Here is a 22272-nt window from a genome sequence, read left to right as displayed (position 1 = left end):
TCCGGGACATGGTGATGGACAGGGAGGCCTGGAGTGCTGCGATTTACAAGGTCGCAAAGAGTCAGACGTGACTGAGCGACTGAACTGAACTGAATGTTTATTGAAAAAAAAAAGCATAGAAATGGACCCAACAGTTCATACTCATGTTGTTAAAAAGTCAACTGCACATTTTTGTATCAGTAACTATGTTTATGTATAAATGAAATGAATAACAGTAAGGATACAAGGAACAGGACAGAGGAATTAGGTATATATTTATAAGATATTTATGCCATAGATGAAGTAGTATAGTGTTAATTGAGAGTGGATTGGAATTTTTGATATCTCTAGGGAAATGGTTTAAAAAAATTTTTTAAGTAAAATGGATATGCTAAGAAAAGATAGAAAACAGAATCATATACAATGTTCTATTGAAAATCATAAAAGGCAGAAAAGAAGAAGGCTTTTTGTGTACCAAAAACAACAAATAGATAGATTAACAAATATAGATATTAATCCAACTATGTAATTAATCACTTTAAATATCAATACTGTAAGCATCAAAAAAAGACAGAGTGGCGCAAACTTAAGAGTGGATCAGAAAGTAGTTCAACTATATGTTGTTGTTCACAGGAAAGCCACTTTTTACATAAAGACAAATGTAGAATAAAAGTAAAATGATTGAGGTGAATCCTTAAACATTCAATGAAGAATTAATATAAATTCTTCTCAAATTCTTCCAAAGTATAGAAGATAATGGAACGTTCTGAAACTCATTTTATGAGGCCAGCATGACTGTACCACCTTAAATAAAACAAGATATTACAGAAAAATGTAATATACATCAATATCCCTGATAAACATATATATATATATAAATACTCAACAAAAAATTATCAAACAGAACTGAACAATACTTTAAAAGGATTGTATACCATATTAGGTGAGATTTATTCCAGAGAAGCAAGGATGGTTCAACATCCACGAATCAGTCCATGTGATATACCACATTAACAAACTGAACAATACAAATTATATGATCATCTCAATAGATGCAGAAAACACATTTGACAAAATTCAACATCAGTTTATGATAAAAACTCTCAAACTTGGTATAGACAGAACATACTTCAACATAATAAAGACCATAAGCTACAAGCTCACAGCTAACATCATACTCAATGTTGAAAAGTTGAAAGCTTTTCCCTCCAGAATAGAAACAACACAAGGATGCCCACTCTTAGCACTTTTACTCATCATACTTTTGGAAGTCTTAATCAGAACACTGATGCAAGAATAAGAGGTAAAAGGTATTAAAATTGGAAAAAAAAAAAGAAGGAAAACTGTCACCATCTGCAAATGACAACATATTACATATAGAAAATCATGAGGATTTAACACACACACAACACCACAAACTGTTAAAGTTAATTAAAGTATCAGTAACATTATAGGATACAAACTCAATACATAAAAATCTGATGCATTTTTGCACATTAATAGTAACTTACCAGAAACAGAATCAATCCCATTTATAATTGTCTCAAATGAATAAAATACATAGGAATAAATATTACTGAGGAAGTAAAAACCCTATCCACTAAAAAGTAAACACATTAATGACAGAATTGAAGAAGACAAGAAAGATATTCTGTGATCGTGGAGTGTAAGAATTAATAATGTTAAAATGTCCATGTAGATATCCATACTGAGTGTTATCTACAGTTCAGTATCAGTTCAGTTCAGTCGATCAGTCATGTCCAGCTCTTTGGGACCCCATGGACTGCAGCATGCCAGGCTTTCCTGTCTATCATCAACTCCTGGAGCTTGCTCAAATTCATGTCCAGTAGATTGGTGCAATATAAACCTTATCAAAATTCCAATGGCATTTTTCACAGATCCTAATATCTGGATGAAACCACAAAAGACCCCAAATAGCCAAAAAGTATTGAGAGAAAAGAAAAAAGTTGAAGCCATCATACTCCCTAATTCAAACTGTATTACAAAGCTATAGTAATGAAAACAGTATAGTACTGGCATTAAAAACAAACATATAGATCCATGGAACAGAGTAGATAGTGCAGAAACAAAACCATTCATATATAGTCAATTGGCTTAGAACAAAGAACAAAATAATATACAATGAGAAAAAAGTCTCTTCACTATATAGTGATGAGAAAACTGCACAGACACAAGCCAAAGAATGAAACTTGAGCAGTATTTTACATTATACACAAAAATAAACTGAAAATGGATTAGAGTCTTAAAAGTAATACCTGAAATCATATAACTCCTTGAAGAAAACATAAGAGGCAGACTCCTTGACACTGGTCTTGGTGATAATATTCAGATCTAACATCAAAAGACAGAGGATAAGATGGTTGGATGGCATCACTGACTCAATGGAAATGAGCTTGAGCAAGCTCCAGGAGTTGGTGATGGACAGGGAAGCCTGGCACACAGCAGTCCATGGGGTTGCAAAGCATCAGACACGACTGAGCGACTGAAACGAACTGAACACCGAAAGCAAAGACAAAAAAAGCAAAAAAATTAAAAAAGGGAAATACATCAAATTAAAAATATTCTGTACAGCAAAGAAAACCATCAACAAAATGAAAAGACAACCTATTGGATATTTGCAAATCATATATCTGATGAGGGATTAACAGTCAACATACATAATCATACAGCTTGGCAGCAAAAAATAATTCCAATAAAAAATGAGTAGAAGATTTGAATAGATATTTTTCCAAAGAAGACATAGAGTTGGCTAACAAGTATATGAAAAGATGCTCAACATCACCAATCACCAGGGAAATCCAAATCAAAGACAGAAAGTGGTATCACCTCACACCCATCAAAACTGTTATCACAAAGGAAATAACCAGGGTTGGCAAGGACGTGGAGAAAAGGGAATCCTTGTGCACTGTTTGTAGAAATGTAAATTGCTACAATCACTCTGGAAAAGAGTAGGGAGGTTCCTCAAAAACACTAAACATAGAAAAACCATATGATCTAGCAATTTTACCTCAAGGTACTTCTCTAGAGAAACAGAAACACTATCTTGAAAAAATATCTAGACCCCCCCCCACCTTTTTCACTGTAGCATTATTTATAAGAGCAAAGACATGGAAACAGCCTATGTGTCTTGTGATGAATGAATGGATAAAGAAGATGTGGGATGTATGTGTGTGTGGTACAATGGAATATCATTCAGCCATAAAAATGAATGAAATTTGTCATTTGTGAGAACAAGAAAGGAACTTGAAGCTATTATGGCAAGTGAAATAAGTCAGAGAAAGACAAATACTGTATGATCTTAGTTATACATGGAGTCTTAAAAAAAAAAGTAAAAATGAAAAAAAAAAAAAACTGGCTCATAAATACAGATAAGATTGGTGTCCCCATAGGTGGATAGTACAAGTTTGGCAAATAGAGTAAAGGGTTCAAAAGGCACTAATTTCCATTTATGAAATAAATAAGTCACAGGAATAATATACAGCATGGCGATTACAGTTAATAATACTGTTTTACTTTGAAAGTTGTTAATAGAGTACACCCTAAAAGTTTTCTCCAAAAACAAAAAATATTTTGAATGGTATGGTGATAGATATTAACTGGACTTATTATTATGATAATTTTTCAATATATACAAATATTAAATCATTATTTTTATACCTGAAACTAACATAATGCTATATATCAACTTACCTCAGTAGGTACTACAATTGATAGCTCCTACTCTACCAAGTTAAACGCCTATGTAACAAGTGCTAATTTTAAATACGAAAATTTAAGAAGTCGTCTTCAGTTCCTTTTAGACTTTAATAATTTTAAAATTATTTTTTAAACATACATACAATGTGTATATAAAGTTCAAACAATAATATTAGTAAGTTCAAATGTGTATAATATTAATGTCAATTATGTTCAAAAGGCAAATTTAAGTATAGATATACAATAGAGAAAGCATCTGGATCTAGTTACAGTTTCAAAGAAGCTCTGTAATTAAAAAGTAATCAATATCAAATGAACTTATTTACAAAACAGAAACACACCAAAAGATACAGAAGACAAACTTATGATTAACAAAGAGGAAAAGGGTGGGCGAGGGATAAATTGGGATGTTGGAATTAACATATAAACATTACTCTAAAATAGATAATCAACAAGGACCTACTGTATAGCACAGGGTACTATACTCAATATTTTCTACTAAACTATAAGGGGGGAACAGTGGAATAGTGGCAGACTTTATTTTCATGGGCTCCAAAATTACTTCAGACAGTAACTACAGCCATGAAATTAAAAACCAGCTTGCTCCTTGGAAGAAAACTTATGACAAACCTAGACAGCATATTAAAATGCAGATATATAAAGAAATAATAATAATAAAATAAAATGCAGAGATATCACTTTGCCAACCAAGGTTCACATAGCTAGAGCTACAATTTTTCCAGTAGTCATGTATGAATGTGAGAGTTGGACCATAAAGAAGGTTGAGCACCAAAGAATTGATTCTTTCGAACTGTGGTGCTGGAAAATACTCTTGAGAGTCCCTTGGACCGCAAGGAGATCAAACCAGTCAATCCTAAAGGAAATCAGCCCTGAATATTCATTGGAAGGACTGATGCTGAAGCTGAAGCTCCAATATTCTGGCAACATAATGTGGAAAAGACTCTGATGCTGTAGAATATTAAGAGCAAGAGAAGAGGGTGACAGAGGAAAAGATGTCAGGATAGTATCACCAACTCATAGACATGAGTTTGAGCAAACTCTGGTAGATGGTAAAGGACGGGGAAGCATGGCATGCTGTAGTTCATGGGGTCACAAAAAGTGTGACATGATTTAGTGAGTGAATGACAGCATCAACATAAGGGGGAAAAGAATCAAAAAAAGAATATATTTGAAGCACTGTGCTATAGACCTGAAACTAACATATTATTGTAAATCAATTATGTTTCAAGGTGGATGAAACTGGAGCTGATTATACAGAGTGAAGTAAGCCAGAAAGAAAAACACCAATACAGTATGCTAACACATATATATGGAATTTAGAAACATGGTAATGATAACCCTGTATGCGAGACAGCAAGAGACACAGATGTATAGAACAGACTTTTGGACTCTGTGGGAGAGGGAAAGGGTGGGATAATTTGGGAGAATGGCATTGAAACATGTATACTATCATGTAAGAAATGAATTGCCAGTCTAGGTTCAATACAGGATACAGGATACTTGGGTCTGGTGCACTGGGATGACGCAGAGAGATGATATGGGGAGGGCGATGAGAGAGGGGGTTCAGGATTGCAAACTCATGTACACCCGTGGCGGATTCACGTCAATGTATGGCAAAACCAATACAGTATTGTAAAGTAAAATAAAGTAAAATTTTAAAAAAGAATAAAGAACACATTAAAAATATATATATTACATGGGTCTATGTATATATAAAAAGATATCAGTACCACTGTCAGTAAGCTTTCACTAGTTTCTATTGATTGCAATACTAACTTTTTAGTTATCATACATTATAAATTTAAAAAATCATGTTTTAAATCAGATAATTATAAAAACCATGGTTTTATATAATAAATATTACATCAATTATAAATTTCATTTTTATGAAATTTTTCCATTTAAAAAGTTGGTGGAAAATACACATAATCAAAGTGTAAGTGGTTATGATTGATGAATACCTAAGTTAAAAGTTGAAAAGTAAAAAAAAAAAAAAGTATATATAAAAATATTTAAGTATTTTTCAAATAAATTCTTTGTTAACTGTGTCAACGACCTTTAGACATCACAATTACTCCCTGGAACTTTGAATGCTAGAAATACAGATACATAATTTTAAGTTAAAAGTGTATGAAAATATAATATTAGTTTTGATGATCTGTGTTGCAGTAACCTATTTTATAAACATTAGTTATGATATTATAAACAAGTGGAATGCTGGATAATAGATTCTAGACTTTTTACAAGAGCTGATAAGATTCTGTATAAAAAAAAATCATATAAAGAAGAAAAACAAAGTTTTTTTGAAAATCAAAATATAAGGATTATAGTTAGCAATATTTTATATATATCATGGTAGCAAACTATTTGCAGTGTAGAATATCTGCATAAGACTGAAATCCATAACATATATAGTAATTATATTTTAAAATACTTTTTAAGTTTAGCTAGTAAATTTACTGAATTTATCTTGTTTTGAAGAAGACTTGCTATAATTGTGCACCACAGATAAAATGTACTTTAAAGAGGAGTGTTATTAGAATAGTCAAAATATTCCATCTCTTCTGGAAAATGAAATTTAGCTGGTTTATAAATTAATATAAATACATTCAATTCTTTGAAACATTGCATTTTCATTTCAAATGACATAAAATACAATTTGGAGCAAGAAATCAAGACTCACTTGTAATCAGGACATGCTATTTTTCCCCTGTAAATGCATTTGCTTTCTAAAATTTAGGAAGCTACATATATTTCTGTTAGTAAAAAAACTTTTGTGAAAATTTCAGTTTTCAATTTCTATTCCATACTCTCAGACTCTAAACCCATAAACCTGAAAAAAACTAAATTGTGATGAGCCAGAGATAGATATAAAACAAGGAAAATTATTGATAATTAAAATACCAGAAAAAAATATATGAACAGAAAATAAAAATATAGGAGATATTTAGCATAGCAATATTTATTGTAGCTTAAAAAACCTTGGTTAGCATTCGAGAAACAGAGTTTGACTATTCTAAGTTGGGTAATTAATGTACTTCTAAAAACATAATAGATAGCATATTTACAAACTGAAATTTAGTTACTGATTCTGCTCATTTATTTCTTTACCACATGCCCTCTCTATGCCCCAGAAACAAACAAACAAACAGAAAAAAACTCATGCTAATATTGGGATAGGTATAAGATGATTTTGGTACCCGGAGTCATTTGAAATAATCTACAAATAAAACTAAGAGAGCTACAGAAAATCAAAGATAAAGAAAAATTCTGGAAAAAGACCAGAAGATAAAATATCTAACATAAGAACACAGATAAGAAGATAAGAATTATAGCTGTCTTCTCCTCAGAACCACACAAGCAAAAAGAGAGTAAAATATTTAAAGTGTTTCCAGAAAAACCTCTAAACTAGAATTCTGTACCCTCTGAAATACCTTTCAAAGTGAAGGAGAAATGATTACTTTCACAGACAAGCAAATACTGAAAGAATAAGTTGCCAGAAATTGCCAACATCCATTGGATCAAAGAAAAAACAAGGGAATATAAAAAAAAAAAAAAGAAGAATTCTGCTTCACTGACTATACTAAAGCCTTTGACTGTGTGGATCACAACAAACTGTGGAAAATTCTTAAAGAGATGCAAATACCAGACCACCTTACCTGCCTCCAGAGAAGCCTATAGGCAAGACAAGAAACAACAGTTAGAAAAAGACATGGAACAACAGACTGGTTCAAAATTAGGAAAGGAGCATATATTGTCACCCTGCTTAATTAACTTCTATGCAGAATATATCACGTGAAATGCTGGGCAGGATGAATCACAAGCTGGAATCAAGATTGCTAGGAGAAATACCAACAACCTCAGACATTCAGATGATACTACTTTAATGGCAGAAAGAGAAGAGGAACTAAACAGCCTCTTGATGAGGGCAAAAGTACAGTGAAAAAGCTGGCTTAAAGCTCAACATTCAAAAAATAAAAATTATGGTGTCTGGTCCCATAACTTCATGGCAAATAGAAAGGAAAAACTGGAAAAAGTAACAGACTTTATTTTACTAGGTTCCAAAATCACTGCTGACAGTAACTGCAGCCATGAAATTAAGACACCTGCTCACTGAAAGAAAACCTATGACAAACCTAGACAGCATATTAAAATGCAGAGACATCACTTTGTCGACAAAAGTCCGTACAGTCAAAGCTAGGCTTTGTCCAGTAGTCATGTACAAATTTGAGAGTAGGAATATAAAGAAGGCTGAGTCCAAAGAATTGATGCTTTCAAACTGTGGTGCTGGAGAAGACTCTTGAGAGTCCCTTGGACAGCAAGGAGATCAAACCTGTCAATCCTAAAGGATATCAGTCCTGAATATTCATTGGAAGGTTAGGAGGAAGAGGGGACGACAGAGGATGAGATGGCTGGATGGCATCACCGACTCGAGGGACATGGGTTTAAGTGGACTCTGGAAGTTGGTGATGGATAGGGAGGCCTGGTGTGCAAAGAGTCGGACACGACTGAGCGACTGAACTGAACTGAAGTGAACTGATCAAGCAATGAAAAGACATGGTATAATCTTAAATGCATCTTACTTAGGGAAATAAGCCAATATAAAAGGGCTACATACTTAGAATTCTACCCATATGATATTCTGGAGAAAGGAAAACATTAAAACACAAATATCAGCAGATGCAGAATTGGGGGAGAGGGATGAATAGCCAGAGCACAGAGGATTTTTAGGAGAGTTAAACTACTATGAATAGTATTATAACAATGTATACATGTCCTTATACTGTGTCCAAACCCACAAAATAAAAAGACCAAGAGTGAATTGTAAGGGAAACCACAGACTTTGGGTGATCATGGTGTGTCATTGTAGGTTCGTCAATTACAACACATGTACCACTCTGGTAGGTATGCTGACAATAAGGGAGGCTATGCATGTGTGGGGTATATTGGAAACCTCTGTGCCATCTTCTAAATTCTGCTATGAACCTAAAACTGCTTTAAAAAATAAAGAAAGCAAAATACAAGTTAGAGGGGAAGGTTTCCCTTTGCCCTACAGAAAGGGGGTGAAGATTTCTTCAATAGAACACAGTGGGGAAAAAAATAGTGAATAGGTTGAGACCAGACTAGCTGAGTAAAAAAAAAAATCCAAAGAAAGAAAACAGTTTAAAAAAAAAGAGAGAGAGAGAGAGAGAGATTTTTTGCTTTCCAGTCCACATCAGGAAGAGTAAGAGGAGGAAGAGTGGTTAAACAGAGAGATGATACTCAAATAATAGAAACAATAAGAACCCCGGCATAAACTGGCCAACCCAAGAACCTGAGCTCCATGGTCCATAATCCAGGACCTCATTTGGATTCAGCTTCTTTGTATGAAGGAGAATAAAAATTTAATGTCTCGCAACTATTTTCACACAACCTTCACAGTTTTGCCTATAGTGATAAAAATAAGTAAACTGGTATTATTGTTAATAAGCACAATTCAGTTCAGTCGCTCAGTCGTGTCCAACTCTTTGTGACCCCATGAATTGCAGCAGGCCAGGCCTCCCTGTCCATCACTAACTCTTGGAGTTCACCCAAACTCACGTGCATCGAGTCGGTGATGCCATCCAGCCATCTCATCCTCTGTTGTCCCCTTCTCCTCCTGACCCCAATCCCTCCCAGCATCAGGGTCTTTTCCAATAAGTCAACTCTTCACATGAGGTGGCCAAAGCAAAACATCTTATTTGGATAATGGAAATCTGTACCTAGTAGGTGGTCACCGTTACACAACTCTGTACATTTACCGAAAATCATGAAACTTCTCACTTAAAACAGGTAAAGTTAATGGTATGTAAACTATAACTCAGAAAAGTTCTTCAAAAGTCTATTTCACTTCTTTTTATGGCACTTCACATACTCTCTTCCAATAGGAAAAAAAAAAAAAAAGCCCAAATGCCTCCAAAGAATATCTTTTTTCTAACTTATTATGGTTTGTCTGATGTCCCTTTTAAAATATGGAACTCAAGATCAATCACATCATTTCCATTCTATACAGAATAATCGGTTACTACTTACTTTGCCGACTAAGGTCCGTCTAGTCAAGGCTATGGTTTTTCTACTAGTCGTGTATGGATGTGAGAGTTGGACTGTGAAGAAGGCTGAGCGCCGAAGAATTGATGCTTTTGAACTGTGGTGTTGGGCAAGACTCTTGAGAGTCCCTTGGACTGCAAGGAGATCCAACCAGTCCATTCTAAAGGAGATCAACCCTGGGATTTCTTTGGAAGGAATGATGCTAAAGCTGAAACTCCAGTACTTTAGCCACCTCATGCGAAGAGTTGACTCATTGGAGAAGACTTTGATGCTGGGAGGGATTGGGGGTAGGAGGAGAAGGGGACGACCGAGGATGAGATGGCTGGATGGCATCACTGACGCGATGGACGTGAGACTGAGTGAACTCCAGGAGTTGGTGATGGACAGGGAGGCCTGGCATGCTGTGATTCATTGGGTCGCAGAGAGTCAGACATGACTGAGCGCCTGAACTGAACTGAACTAATCTTTTATCGATTTATTTTATTCTGGTCACTGTAGCTTATGACTGTTCAAACAACTATATCACACTGTCTGATTATATAAAACATAAACTTAAATAAAATCCATTAACTTTTTTTTACCAGTATAATCAACTGCCAAAGATATTTATTCCCAATCACACAGTATATAACATTTCTTTTCATTTTTTACTTAAAAATTAATACTAGTAAAAATTTGAAGAAAATAGAAAAGGCAGAGGAAGGACAAAAACTATAGCTGATACAGTATTAATACAATCCCTCAGTTAATAGGCTCTACTTATTTTCTTTCCTTAGGGCTATAATTATTTAGTTCTATAATTTTAAACCAATACAGAATTGTAAAGGAAAATAAAAAGTAAATTAAAAAAATAAAAATAAAAATTAACTCCATCTATCTGGTGGCTCAGACAGTAAAGCGTCTTGCTTACAACGTGGGAGACCTGGGTTCGATCCCTGGGTTGGGAAGATCCTTTGGAGAAGGAAATGGCAACCCACTCCAGTACTCTTGCCTGGAAAATCCCATGGACAGGGGAGCATGGTGGGCTACAGTCCACTGGGTTGCAAAGAGTCTGATACGACTGAGCGACTTCACTTAAACTTATCTGCTGACAGCTCCCCAAATTATATCTCCAGCCCAGATCGGTCTCACAAATCCAAATTCATATATAATGCAAACAAACACATACACACACAAGTGCCCACTACATATGCATTGCATACATATACATCTGTGTATTTTATGTGCCCAAAACCAAATGTTGAACTCTCTGTGCTATCCCAATAACTGTCTCTAGACTTCCTAATCCATAGCCTTTCCTATTTCACTTGTCCCTCTCGCCTTCAAGCAGTTATCCATGACTTCTCTTTCTTTCCCATTCCAGAGCCATTCCATTAGCAAACTATACTAATTGTGCTTTCAAACAGACATCTAGAATCTAACCAAGTTCTCATCACCCCCACTGTTACCATACTGGCCAAGACTTCACCAGCTCTCACGTGTTTTGCTGGAGAAGCCTCTACACAAGTTTCTATCATTGCCTCATCTTCCATTACAGTCTATTTTCACATTTCTACATGCTCTTTTCAACCATTAAGGAAGTTGCATAAAAACCCAGCAATGGCTTTGTTTCACTCAGTAAAGGAAAATCCTTTGTTTAGGCTGTTGTCATCTCTCTGACCTTCTCTCTTCCCATTTTTTTTCCTTTCATTCACTCACCTCATTAAGTATTCTATATTTTCTAAACATTCTTAATGCATTTTTTTATTAACAGAAAGGAAAGCTTTTAAACAATAAAACGACAAGAGAGTAATTTCCCTTTTTACTCAAATGCTTTCTAAGTACAGAATTGAATAACAGTGTTAAGACTTTAGAAGACAAAACTAAGTTAAGTTCGTGGTAGTAACTTGTAAGCCCTTTAATGTTTAAGTTGCTGATGAAAACTTTAATGAGAACAGTCTTCTTAAATTGTACCGTGCAGCAGAATGATTTCTGAGTATGGAATTGAAATATCCTGCTTAAATCTTCTCTCTACTGCTAATTGTGAGACCTTGACTAAGTCACTATTCTTTCCGATTCATAGCTTTCTCATGTATAAAGATGAATAGAAGAATCTGTAAAACTCATCATAAATGCGTGCTTTACAAGAGAATAAACTTATTTATCGGTACCTAACAGAAACACGCCCAATAAAACTGACTTATTCCCAGGGATGCTACTGAAAGTTCTAGATTAATCTTCGTACACGAAAGGATGCCAAAGAAACAGCCAAAAATACCACAAATGTTAAGGGCCTCATTACATAAGTTTATACAATTTTCAAAAGCTTAAGTGATCTCAAAACTGAGAGGGATGGTGAGGCTCACTCTCCAGTAATGCAAGGACAAAGAAGCCACAAAGCCTCCTGAATAAATACGGATTTTAAAAATTCAGAATGTGTATCTGAACCTTGGGGATGGGGCAGATGGCTTCAGATGACGATCCAAGGATTAGAGATTATCTTTCAAGAGATCCTTGGGAACTGCTTCTGGCTAAAAGAAACCACGCGTTAGGACGAGTCGCCTTTCAAAGAAAGCTACAAGATAGGCTATAGTTTCGAATTCTCCTTACACTGGTGAATTCTCGAAATTTCGTCGCCCAAACTGAACCACTTACCGGGTCTAGCGGGCTGCAATGCCTTATGAGTTGGGAACTAGCGGCCCAGACCCGGCACTGTCCGACAAATTTCTAGGTGGCCATTTCCGTTCCGGAGACCGTTACTAAGGGAACGGGGCGAGACTGCGCTGACCCCATCGTGGTTTTGCCTAGGCGGGCTAGAGAGCTTCGGGGGCGTGGTTACGTGAAGGACGCACGCAGGGGGCGGGACAGACGCGAAACAGGACCAAAGACCAGGTTATGTCCCAGGGCGCATGCGTACGGTGCTTCTGCCGCATACCTGGAAGTCCTCAGCGGCCTTGGGTAAGGTGAAACTATGGAAGCTGAAAGTGCCCCTGCCGGCGAATCTTTGCGAGAAGCCACCCAGCGAAGGTTGCGGAGGTTTTCAGAGCTTAGAGGTACCAAAGGAGGAACCCTAGTACCTCCCTTGCAATGGATAGAAGGAGTGCTTTACGTGCTGGGATATTTGCTGGACTGCCACTTCCTTTTACTAATCACCTGCGGACCTAGGACACTGGCCCAGGCGGAGCTAATGTTACTGTTTTTTATTCTTCTGTCACTCTGCTTTCTTTACGTTGTGCTTGTTACTTTCCTACTTTAAGTTTACTTCTTATTGCATATGTGTGAGGAGGATGGAGAAGAAAGACACTTATTGGCCTGACTAGCGAAGTTATAAATACAAGTTAAACATTTGGTTAGTTCATTAACAAAAATTACTTCAAATAAACCTAGAAGATCTAAAGCATAGTGTTTTGACGCTTATAAATACAATTTTAACTTTCTTCCATTTCCTACCTATTTCACCAATTTGTTCTGTAATGTGAATGCTTACCAAGTGAAAAGCCAAACAATATGGAGGAATTATGGACAAAATATTTAAAGGGTTAGAAAAAATTTTTAATTTTTTAAAAAGACTATACCACTTGTCATTTCTTGTACAACTGTCTAATAGGTTATGCTTTTATCGACATTACTGCTCTTAAAAATACAGAAAATAGTACTTAGATAACCTCACCGTCAGCCAAAAGTTCAGTCTATCTTTTGTTGAGTTCATCAGGGACCTGGGAACTTTTCTGTTATCCGGAATTTGGTATCATTCTCCAATAACCTTTGTAAGCTTGCATGATTCAGCTTAAAGTAATTAAAAATTAATGTGCCCATATATATAAACACCAGCATTGTAGCAGTAGATCCTTGGGTTTAATCTTTCTTAGCCAACAAACATTAAGTTGTACCCATATGTGAAAATTGATTTTCAAAGCTGGAGATTCATTGATTGCTTTGGCTTCTCTTTTTAAGAATTGAGCTCATCTTTAGCAAGTCAAAAGTACTTCTTTTAATCGAGAAACATTTTAACTCTCAGAATATCTAAGTAAATGGAATGGTAGACCAAAAAAGGAATAAGTGATCTAAAAGAGAGGAAGAAATAGAGTTTGTCAACAGTCCTTACAAGAAAAAAAGAATTTGTCAACAATCCTTATTGGAATTATTTTGAATCCTGCTGCTGGACACTCATTATTTCCAAATTCTCAAAAGAAGATACACTTTTGGAGATACTGTTACCTCTTTCTTCCTTTTTTCCAAGTAGGTAAAACTTGTAACAGCTAGAGAATTCTAATAATATTTGTTTTCTTTCTTTTTGCACATAGGCAAATCTATGGCAGCTGGAGAATTCTGGGACATTGTTGCAATTACAGCAGCTGATGAAAAACAGGAACTTGCTTATAAGCAACAGCTTTCAGAAAAGCTGAAAAAAAAAGAGTTACCCCTTGGAGTTCAATATCATGTTTTTGTTGATCCTGCTGGAGCCAAAATTGGTATGTGTTTATGGTTAGATTTATATCATAAGTTGTGGGTAGAATAATCATTGAAGAAAAGTTTTCCTGTGGCTTACAGTTTATGGACTATGTGTGTTTCCACCTGTAGTCTTTACAAATATAAAAATTTTTTATGTAAATTCACTGTTTTTAAGAAAGATAAAAGGGATGGCAGGTGTTTTTGCACATTGTGGACATACCATGGAAAACTTCGAGAATATTACTCTATGTTAAAATTTATTAGTCTTAGTAAAATTTATTTTGATGGTAAACATTCCTTTGAACCTTATCCGTAGTTCTGTTAAGTTCCCTCCAAACTCCACAGTTTGTTCAGAAATTAAATGAAGGGAGCAAGTCAGGAAAAATACATACTGCCTCTTGAGACCACAATGCACAATGTGAAAGAGCATAGTCTAATTGCATAAGTATTGTAAGATGTTTACTTCTAAAAACAAGTTGTCAGCTTTGCCTTTTGACCTTCCCTTATAAATAAAAATGCATGCCATTTTTCTGGGGGCTGTTTTCCATTTGCTACTTAAAGCTGAAGCCCCTTGATACCAGAATTAGGGTATTTGTATTTGATATTGGCATGTCCTAATTAGCCAATGTTTTAACCTTTGTAAAATGTGGCCAGTACTTCTGTGATTCTGATGTTTGAATGAGATTTAGGCACAAAATGTTAGGTAACTTGTCCAAAGTAACTAGTAAATGGAAGTTACATTTACTTCCATTTGTAAATTTTTAGGAAACTTACATGGTTTTTAGGAAATCAGGTTCTAAAAACCTTTTTGGAGAGTAAATCTAAGGCCATATTTTATCATATGGGAGAATTATTTTAATGAATGTTATGGTTCTTAAGTCCAAGTGAATGTGCAAATTTATAGTCTTCTAGTGCCTAATTTATCGTTTCTTTCTTTATATTACTATTTTCATGAAAGGATTAACTCAACTTTTATTACCGAGGCCTGATCTCTGGGTTTTATTACTAATTATTTAATTGCCAGGAAATGTGTATTTTATTTGATTCTTTTGTCTGTACCTTTGCTCTCTGCCTAGTTAATTTTAGCCAAAGTATCTTATCCTCAAAGTTATAACACCTAAATTTCCTGTAATAAAATAGACCCTGTTTTTTAACTTTAAGGAAATGGAGGATCAACCCTTTGTGCCCTTCGATGTTTGGAAAAGCTTTATGGAGATGAATGGAATTCTTTTACCATCCTATTAATTCACTCTGGTAATGTTATACTTTACTAATTTACATTTTCTTTTAGTATTTTACCCTTGATATCTCAGGGACATTTTTCTCCCTTATGAATACTTCTTTCTTTCATTTTGTTCTTCTGTTTTGAAGTTAATTCTGCTTTGGAAGCAAATATTTCATGTATTTCTTGATATTGTTAGGTTGTTAGTAACATAATATCTTTCACAAAATTTAACTTTAAAATCATGGATCACATACATTATCAACTTTTCATGGGTATTGTTCCATTTCCCTAAGATAGAACTCATCAAAATATGAGCATTTCTTGATAATGCTTTAGAAAGGATTCTTGCTTTAGAGGAGAGGCTGCATTAGTACTATGATTACCAGACTTTAGACAAAACCTTCTGTTACACATTTTTATCTAATTATTGGTGACCAAAGTCTATAATCCTTAAAGAGTTTAAAAACAAAAGGTGATGACAGAACATAGAGTTGACAAAGTATAAAAGAGGGGAAATCCCTTACAAATAAGGTGGTAGAAATATAAGAAAGAAATAATCTCAGAATAAAGGATCATTTTCAAATTGGACAAGTTTGGTTGTATTAAAATTTTGGTTGTATGATAGAAACCTCTGTTACTTTCCCTCTGTGAACTGAGGGCTGGTGAAACTTTGTCATGGACCTGCACTGTTCAGTTACAGATATTTTAGAACCATTTGTCCATATGGTTACCAAGGCACTTTTCATTTCTTACGATTCACACACAGAACAATTCTTTTTGAAGATGATATCAAGTAAAGCATCCAAGTTCTAATTTTAAGGTTAATTTAAAAGGTTAAAAAAAAAAGGCTTAGCGTTTTATTCCAGAACATTATCATTATTACCAATTTAGTAAAAATTGTTAGACACCAGAAAATGTATACAATTGATCCTTGAATAACACAGGGTTTAGGGGTGCTGACCCTTATACAGTCTGAAATTTGCATGTAACTTCGTAGTTAAACCTCTATAGACGTGGTTCCACTCTGCATATCCACAGTTTCTCATCAGGGATTCAACCAACCTGGGGTCATACAGTCTTACAGTATTTATTGAAAAAAATCCTATATAAAGGAATTAGTGTAGTTCAAACCCTTACTCTTCCAGGGTCAAGTATAATTAAAAATAGGTAATTCTTGTAATGCGAAATTTTACTGTTGGTTAATATTTGGAAAATGAAAAAGAAAGTATTAACTCTTGCTGGTTGAACAATGTACTCTGAGGTGAGTACTTTACATCTAATATTGATCTTAAATAATAATTATTATATAATAATAATTATGATAAAGAAAACATTATTCCACATATGCTTTCTTAGAGTAAATACAAAGATAAACAATTAAAAAATGGTATACCAGAATTTAAACCCATTTTTATGTGACTCTTTCTACTGTCTCTCACTATAATTAGTTACATAGTTACATAAAATGATGTAACAAATTATAGTGTATTTAATGTATTTAAGAGAACACACTTATCAAGAAATTAAGTCATATGGCTCATCATTGTTGGAAAAGCATTTTTAAATTAAAAACAAGTATATATTGTAAAATGCTTTTATATAAATGTACTTTTACTGCTTTTAAATGTAGGTAATAATTTGATGAAAAATGTTGCAACTGGAAATTAGTCTTTAATAGATAATTATGTATACTGGTTTTTTGGTGACATTTTTCTCCCATGAAGTGGATTTTTAATATGGTAGTTTACATATGGTTGAAATTTACTGTTTAAACTGTAGATACAAGATCATATTTTTGCTCATTTTCCTTTTTACTTGTTCTATAGTTGATTCAAAAAAGTGTCATAGCCTGTAAAGCATATTTAGAATTCTTTCCTAGTCTAGAACTGCATTATATCAAATCTTTACAGGAGAATTGCTCTTTGAATTTGAAATTTGAAATTTATTACTCTTTCCTAGGGTATAGTAATGCATATATTTTAAATATCTTTAGAGATATTTTGAGTTGTAACTGATGCTCCTACATTTTTAAATCTTACAAACAATCTTACAAACATTTTTAAACAGTTATTTTGTTTAATTCTATATAGGTGGCTACAGTCAACGCCTTCCAAGTGCAAGCGCTCTGGGGAAAATTTTCACTGCTTTACCTTTTGGTAGCCCCATTTATCAGATGTTGGAATTAAAACTAGCCATGTACATTGATTTCCCCTCACATATGAATCCTGGGATTCTGATCACCTGTGCAGATGATATTGAACTGTATAGTATTGGAGAATCTGAGTTTATTAGGTTTGACAAACCTGGCTTTACTGCTTTAGCTCATCCTTCTAGTTTGACTGTTGGTACAACACATGGAGTGTTTGTCTTAGAACCTTTTAACCATTTAGAATATAGAGACCTCGAATACAGAAGTTGCCATCGTTTCCTTCATAAACCCAGCATAGAAGAAATGTATGAGTTTGATGCTGTGTGTAGACCTAGAAATTTTTTTCAACAGGAATTTGCTGGGAGTGACATACCCTCTCTTAAATTAGAGCCTGAGTATGTCTACACAGACAGCCTATTTTACATGGACCATAAAACAGCAAAAAAGTTACTTGCTTTTTATGAAAAAATAGGTACGCTACACTGTGAAATAGATGCCTATGGAGACTTTCTTCAGGCTTTGGGACCTGGAGCAACTGTGGAGTACACCAAAAACACATCAAATGTTACTAAAGAAGAGTCAGAGTTGGTAGACATGAGGCAGAGAATATTTCATCTTCTTAAAGGAACACCATTAAATGTTGTTGTTCTTAATAACTCCAAATTTTATCACATTGGAACAACAGAAGAATATTTGTTTCATTTTACTGCAGATAGCAGTTTGCAGTCAGAGCTTGGCTTACAGTCTATAGCTTTTAGCCTCTTTCCATCGATACCAGAATATTCTACTAACAAACCTTGTATTATCCAAAGTGTACTGGATTCAACATGTTCTGTGACACCTGGCTCAGTTGTGGAATATTCCAGATTGGGGCCTGATGTTTCAGTTGGGGAAAATTGCATCATTAGTGGTGCGTATGTCAAAACAACAGCTGTCCTGCCTGCGTATTCTTTTGTGTGTTCCTTAAGCTTGAAGATGAATGGACACTTAAAGTATTCAACAATGGCATGTGGAGTACAAGACAACTTGAAAAAGAATGTTAAAACATTGTCAGATGTAAAGTTACTTCAATTCTTTGGGGTCTGTTTCCTGTCATGCTTAGACATTTGGAATCTCAAAGTTACAGAGGAACTATTCTCTGGAAATAAGACATGTTTGAGCTTGTGGAATGCTCGTATTTTCCCAGTTTGTTCTTCTTTGAATGATTCAGTGACAACATCCCTAAAGATGTTAAATGCTGTACAGAGCAAGTCAACATTCAGCCTGAATAACTATAAGCTGTTGTCCATTGAAGAAATGCTTTTCTACAAAGATATAGAAGACATGATAACTTATAGGGAACAAATTTTTCTAGAAATTACTTTGAATAGGAAGCAGTCTGATTTAGAGACATCTTATTAAATATTGTATTGGAGAAGGAAATGGCAGCTCACTGAAATATTCTTGCCTGGAAAATCCTATGGACAGAGGAGCCTCATGGGCTATAGTCCATGGGGTTGCAAAGAGTTGGACAAGACTGAACTTCTGAGCGCAAATATTGTATACTTTGCCTTTCTTGATTGGGCAAGATTGCAAATGCAGGAGTTTTCTGTAGACAATTGGTTTTTAATTGAAGTGAATTAATGAAAATTATATTAACATGATTGATGTAGCATAACATTAATAACAAAAATATAAACTTTTTTAATGAAAATTAATATTGTAGCGCTGTAAGTTCAGATAAATGAGTTTTTAAGTTTTATCACTATTTTAACTTTTCTTATAAAGATGGATTTGTGGAATGTTATTTATTCACAGAGTAGTAGAACAGTCTTAAAGGTGATTTTATAAATAAACCTTTAAAGTTTTTCATCTTCTTTTGGACTTTGGTTCAAATGAAGTTCTATGTATTCGCTGGCAGTTTTCTCCTCAAGTGCATTAATCCTATTCTGGTGAACTATTATAAGCATGCCATACTATAGGGTCTTCAAAACACTGTAGAAATGATGTAGAAGTACTTTTGCAGAAACAAATCTGTGGCAGACAGATAAAATCAATGCTTAAACTATTGTGATAGTCTTAAGAAGTACAAACTCTTCTGAAATTGATGATAAAAATCTCTTTTATTAATCTTATCAAAATGAAACCAAAAGGATATATGTGCTGTTTTATCCTTATAAACTTGAACCCATGTTTGTTTATCTTAAAATTTTTCCCCAAAGTTTCATCTATAGGAAAGCATACATACACATAAAACTCGAGAATCTGTATAGGAAAATGTTGGAATAATTGGGATTCCCTGATAATTCATATAAGCTCATTTTGGACATTATCTTCATCCTCCCTCATGAATCCTTTAACAGAACTATTAAAATTACCAGATGGACAGATTTTTACTTTTCAGTTTTTAATTTTCTGACCATGTACTAGTAATGACACTGAGAAGCAGTAAATGGCCAAAAGGTAGATAGCAGGAAGGAGCCAGAAAAATAGAATGACTGTGAAAATATACAGATGATAAACAGCTTCAAGACAATAAAAGTTGGCTGGAACTCTGAGCACTGTGTTCTTATTTTGGTATAGGCACATATTTGAAATGTTTTCATACCAAAGTCTAATAATAGGGAAAAGTTTTGTCAAGAGTTTTGTGTTTTAACATGAATAAATTGAAATAGAACTGGGCTGTACCTCTGTTATTTATATGTCAATATAAAATTAGCATATCAATATGAAAATAATTGTTTGATAAACCAGAAGTGATTTATCAGCAAGTCTCAATTATGATATTTATGTGTATTTTTTCCAAGTTTCTTCTCAAGAGGAAAATAAAGATATACAGTAGCTGTTGTTTACCAATTACTGATTTACTTGCAGAGGTTTCACAGGATGTTATGTGTCATTCATTAAAAATTCACTGCTATATTTCTAATCTAATTGATTTAAGGTACCATCAGTTATTAACAATCATCATATGTCATTGAAAAAGAAAACTGCCAATAAAATAAGATGCAATGCTTTTCTCATTACTTGACATTTTTATTTATTGGAAATCTTTTTGAAAAGTGCTTATATAGATTTGTTTCATGTAACCCTTTTGCAAATACATGTAAAGAAACAAAAAAGTGAAATATTAAAAAACAGTCAAAACTTTCCATAGCTTCACATCTAGAGACAAAATTTTCTAAAGCAGTATTCAACAAAAAAGTGGTTGATCCATGTGTTTCCACCTAGTACCACCTTTGCTATCAAAGATATTGATAAAGCTGCATATTCTTCAAGTGCCAATACCACACTGCTGCCTGGATTGACCTTCAAGCCGTGGCCACCAGATTGTTCTGCAAGTTGGATGCTGATGCTTTATTACTTGATGAAGTTGTTTCACTTTTGCCTTAATCACATCTCTTGAAGGTGGTTGGCTTCTATTTAATATCAGTGGGAGGTTTCTGAGAAGTTGGCAGTCACCAGGTTAATCATATTTCTGCATGGTGTATGAATGCTAAATTGCTTTGAAATATTATCTGTTCCAAGAATTTACCAGTGTCTCCTTTAATATGCATCCCTTGGTGTATAGTACCACACATGTACCACCAGCACTGTACCTAACTCAACCAATGTGATAATCCCATGCATGAATAAGTAAGAAATTGAACATTTTCTCTTGCTATATCATTTTTACTTCATAAAATCACAGCCTTTAAATCATAGGCTTTCAAGGTTTGTAAAGGACAACTACTATTTGTAAATAAATATATTCTGTAAACTTACTGATAAATTAATAATGACCAAGAAGAGCATAGAAAAAAATGCAACTTTTGATTATAATCTTCTGTCTTGGGTATTTATCTTCCAAACTAAACAAAACAGAAGTAAAGAGTGTGTATTAATTATATAAAGTGGAAGTAAATTTTCAAAAATCCAAGTAATGCTGACAGTCACAAAAATTTGATGGAATGAATCCAGAATCACTTCTCACAAGCAATGATCCACTCATCTTCTGAGTCTAGACAATATTACCTCTGTTAAAGATTACCAAATTTAGCACAGAGCCAAAATCAAATTTTGCCTGCTGCAAAATATATGCATGGCTATCATGGCTGATAACTAGCATGCCACACCTGCCATTCACCTACACCAAAATATCCTCTGGACTTGAGCACCTTAGAGACCCAAAATTTAGGAACCTTGATGTAATCTGAAAGAGTTAAAAAAAAAAAAAAAAGGAAAAGCATTTATCATTTGCTTAAAATTGTCAAGCATTTCAGGTGCTCTTTTGGTTTAGCTAAATGAAACACAAGTCTTCATCTATGTCAATAACTATTCTTATAGATTAATGTTAAGTATTTCAGGAGAAATATTTTAAGCTACCATGAGCTGTATTGTTCATGTTAGTACCTCAGTCATGTTCAATTCTTTGCGACCCCATGGGCTAGCCACCCCACTCCAGGCTCCTCTGTCCATGGAATTCTCCAGGCAAGAATATTGGAATAGGTAGCCGTTCCCTTCTCCAGGGGATTTTCCCTATCCAGGGGTTGAAGCCGGGTCTCCTGCATTGCAGGCAGATTCTTTACTGTCTGAACCATGAAGAAAGCCCATTATTTTTAAGCATAGTTTAACTTAAATCTTTTGTTCCTATAAAATATGTTTGCTGCTGCTGCTGCTGCTAAGTCACTTCAGTCGTGTCCGACTCTGTGCGACCCATAGACTG

General features: G+C 34.4%; 2 protein-coding genes across 5 annotated transcripts in view; one reads left to right on the top strand and one right to left on the bottom strand.

The window, feature by feature from the left end:
* The window catches only part of LOC120861100 (leucine-rich repeat and IQ domain-containing protein 3-like), a 194116-nt gene extending 181513 nt beyond the window's left edge, over window positions 1-12603 (bottom strand). The window contains exon 1 of one of the 2 annotated variants that reach the window (XR_005720491.1): window positions 12418-12603. The gene's annotated coding sequence lies outside the window, so the exon portion shown is untranslated. The remainder of the gene's footprint in view (window positions 1-12417) is intronic. The other variant, XM_040236763.1, reaches the window with a different exon arrangement.
* Window positions 12604-12615: 12 nt separating this feature from the next.
* On the top strand, window positions 12616-20248 carry LOC120861097 (fucose-1-phosphate guanylyltransferase-like). 3 transcript variants are annotated; one of them, XM_040236760.1, is made up of 4 exons: window positions 12616-13111; window positions 14067-14234; window positions 15376-15468; window positions 17530-20248. In XM_040236760.1, the coding sequence occupies exons 2-4, from the start codon at window positions 14075-14077 to the stop codon at window positions 18987-18989; spliced, it is 1713 nt and encodes a 570-aa protein (XP_040092694.1). In that variant the 5' UTR covers window positions 12616-13111; window positions 14067-14074; the 3' UTR covers window positions 18990-20248. The 3 variants fall into 3 exon arrangements, with proteins under 3 accessions (XP_040092694.1, XP_040092693.1, XP_040092695.1); XM_040236759.1 differs by having other exon boundaries at window positions 12627-12815; XM_040236761.1 differs by having other exon boundaries at window positions 12664-12815; window positions 18061-20248.
* Window positions 20249-22272: the final 2024 nt, after the last annotated feature.

This window comes from Oryx dammah, unplaced genomic scaffold (assembly GCF_014754425.2).
Source record: "Oryx dammah isolate SB20612 unplaced genomic scaffold, SCBI_Odam_1.1 HiC_scaffold_11227, whole genome shotgun sequence".
Taxonomy (NCBI): Eukaryota; Metazoa; Chordata; class Mammalia; order Artiodactyla; family Bovidae; genus Oryx; species Oryx dammah.
Note: the sequence above shows the minus strand (reverse complement) of the source record. Positions and strands in the feature narration are given on the sequence as shown.

Coding starts and splice junctions, on each gene's coding strand:
- LOC120861097 (XM_040236759.1), top strand. CDS start 12,734: ATGGAAGCTGAAAGTGCCCCTGCCGGCGAATCTTTGCGAGAAGCCACC. Junction 12,816..14,066: donor GAGGTTTTCAGAGCTTAGAG/GTACCAAAGGAG, acceptor TTTTGCACATAG/GCAAATCTATGGCAGCTGGA. Junction 15,469..17,529: donor CATCCTATTAATTCACTCTG/GTAATGTTATAC, acceptor AATTCTATATAG/GTGGCTACAGTCAACGCCTT.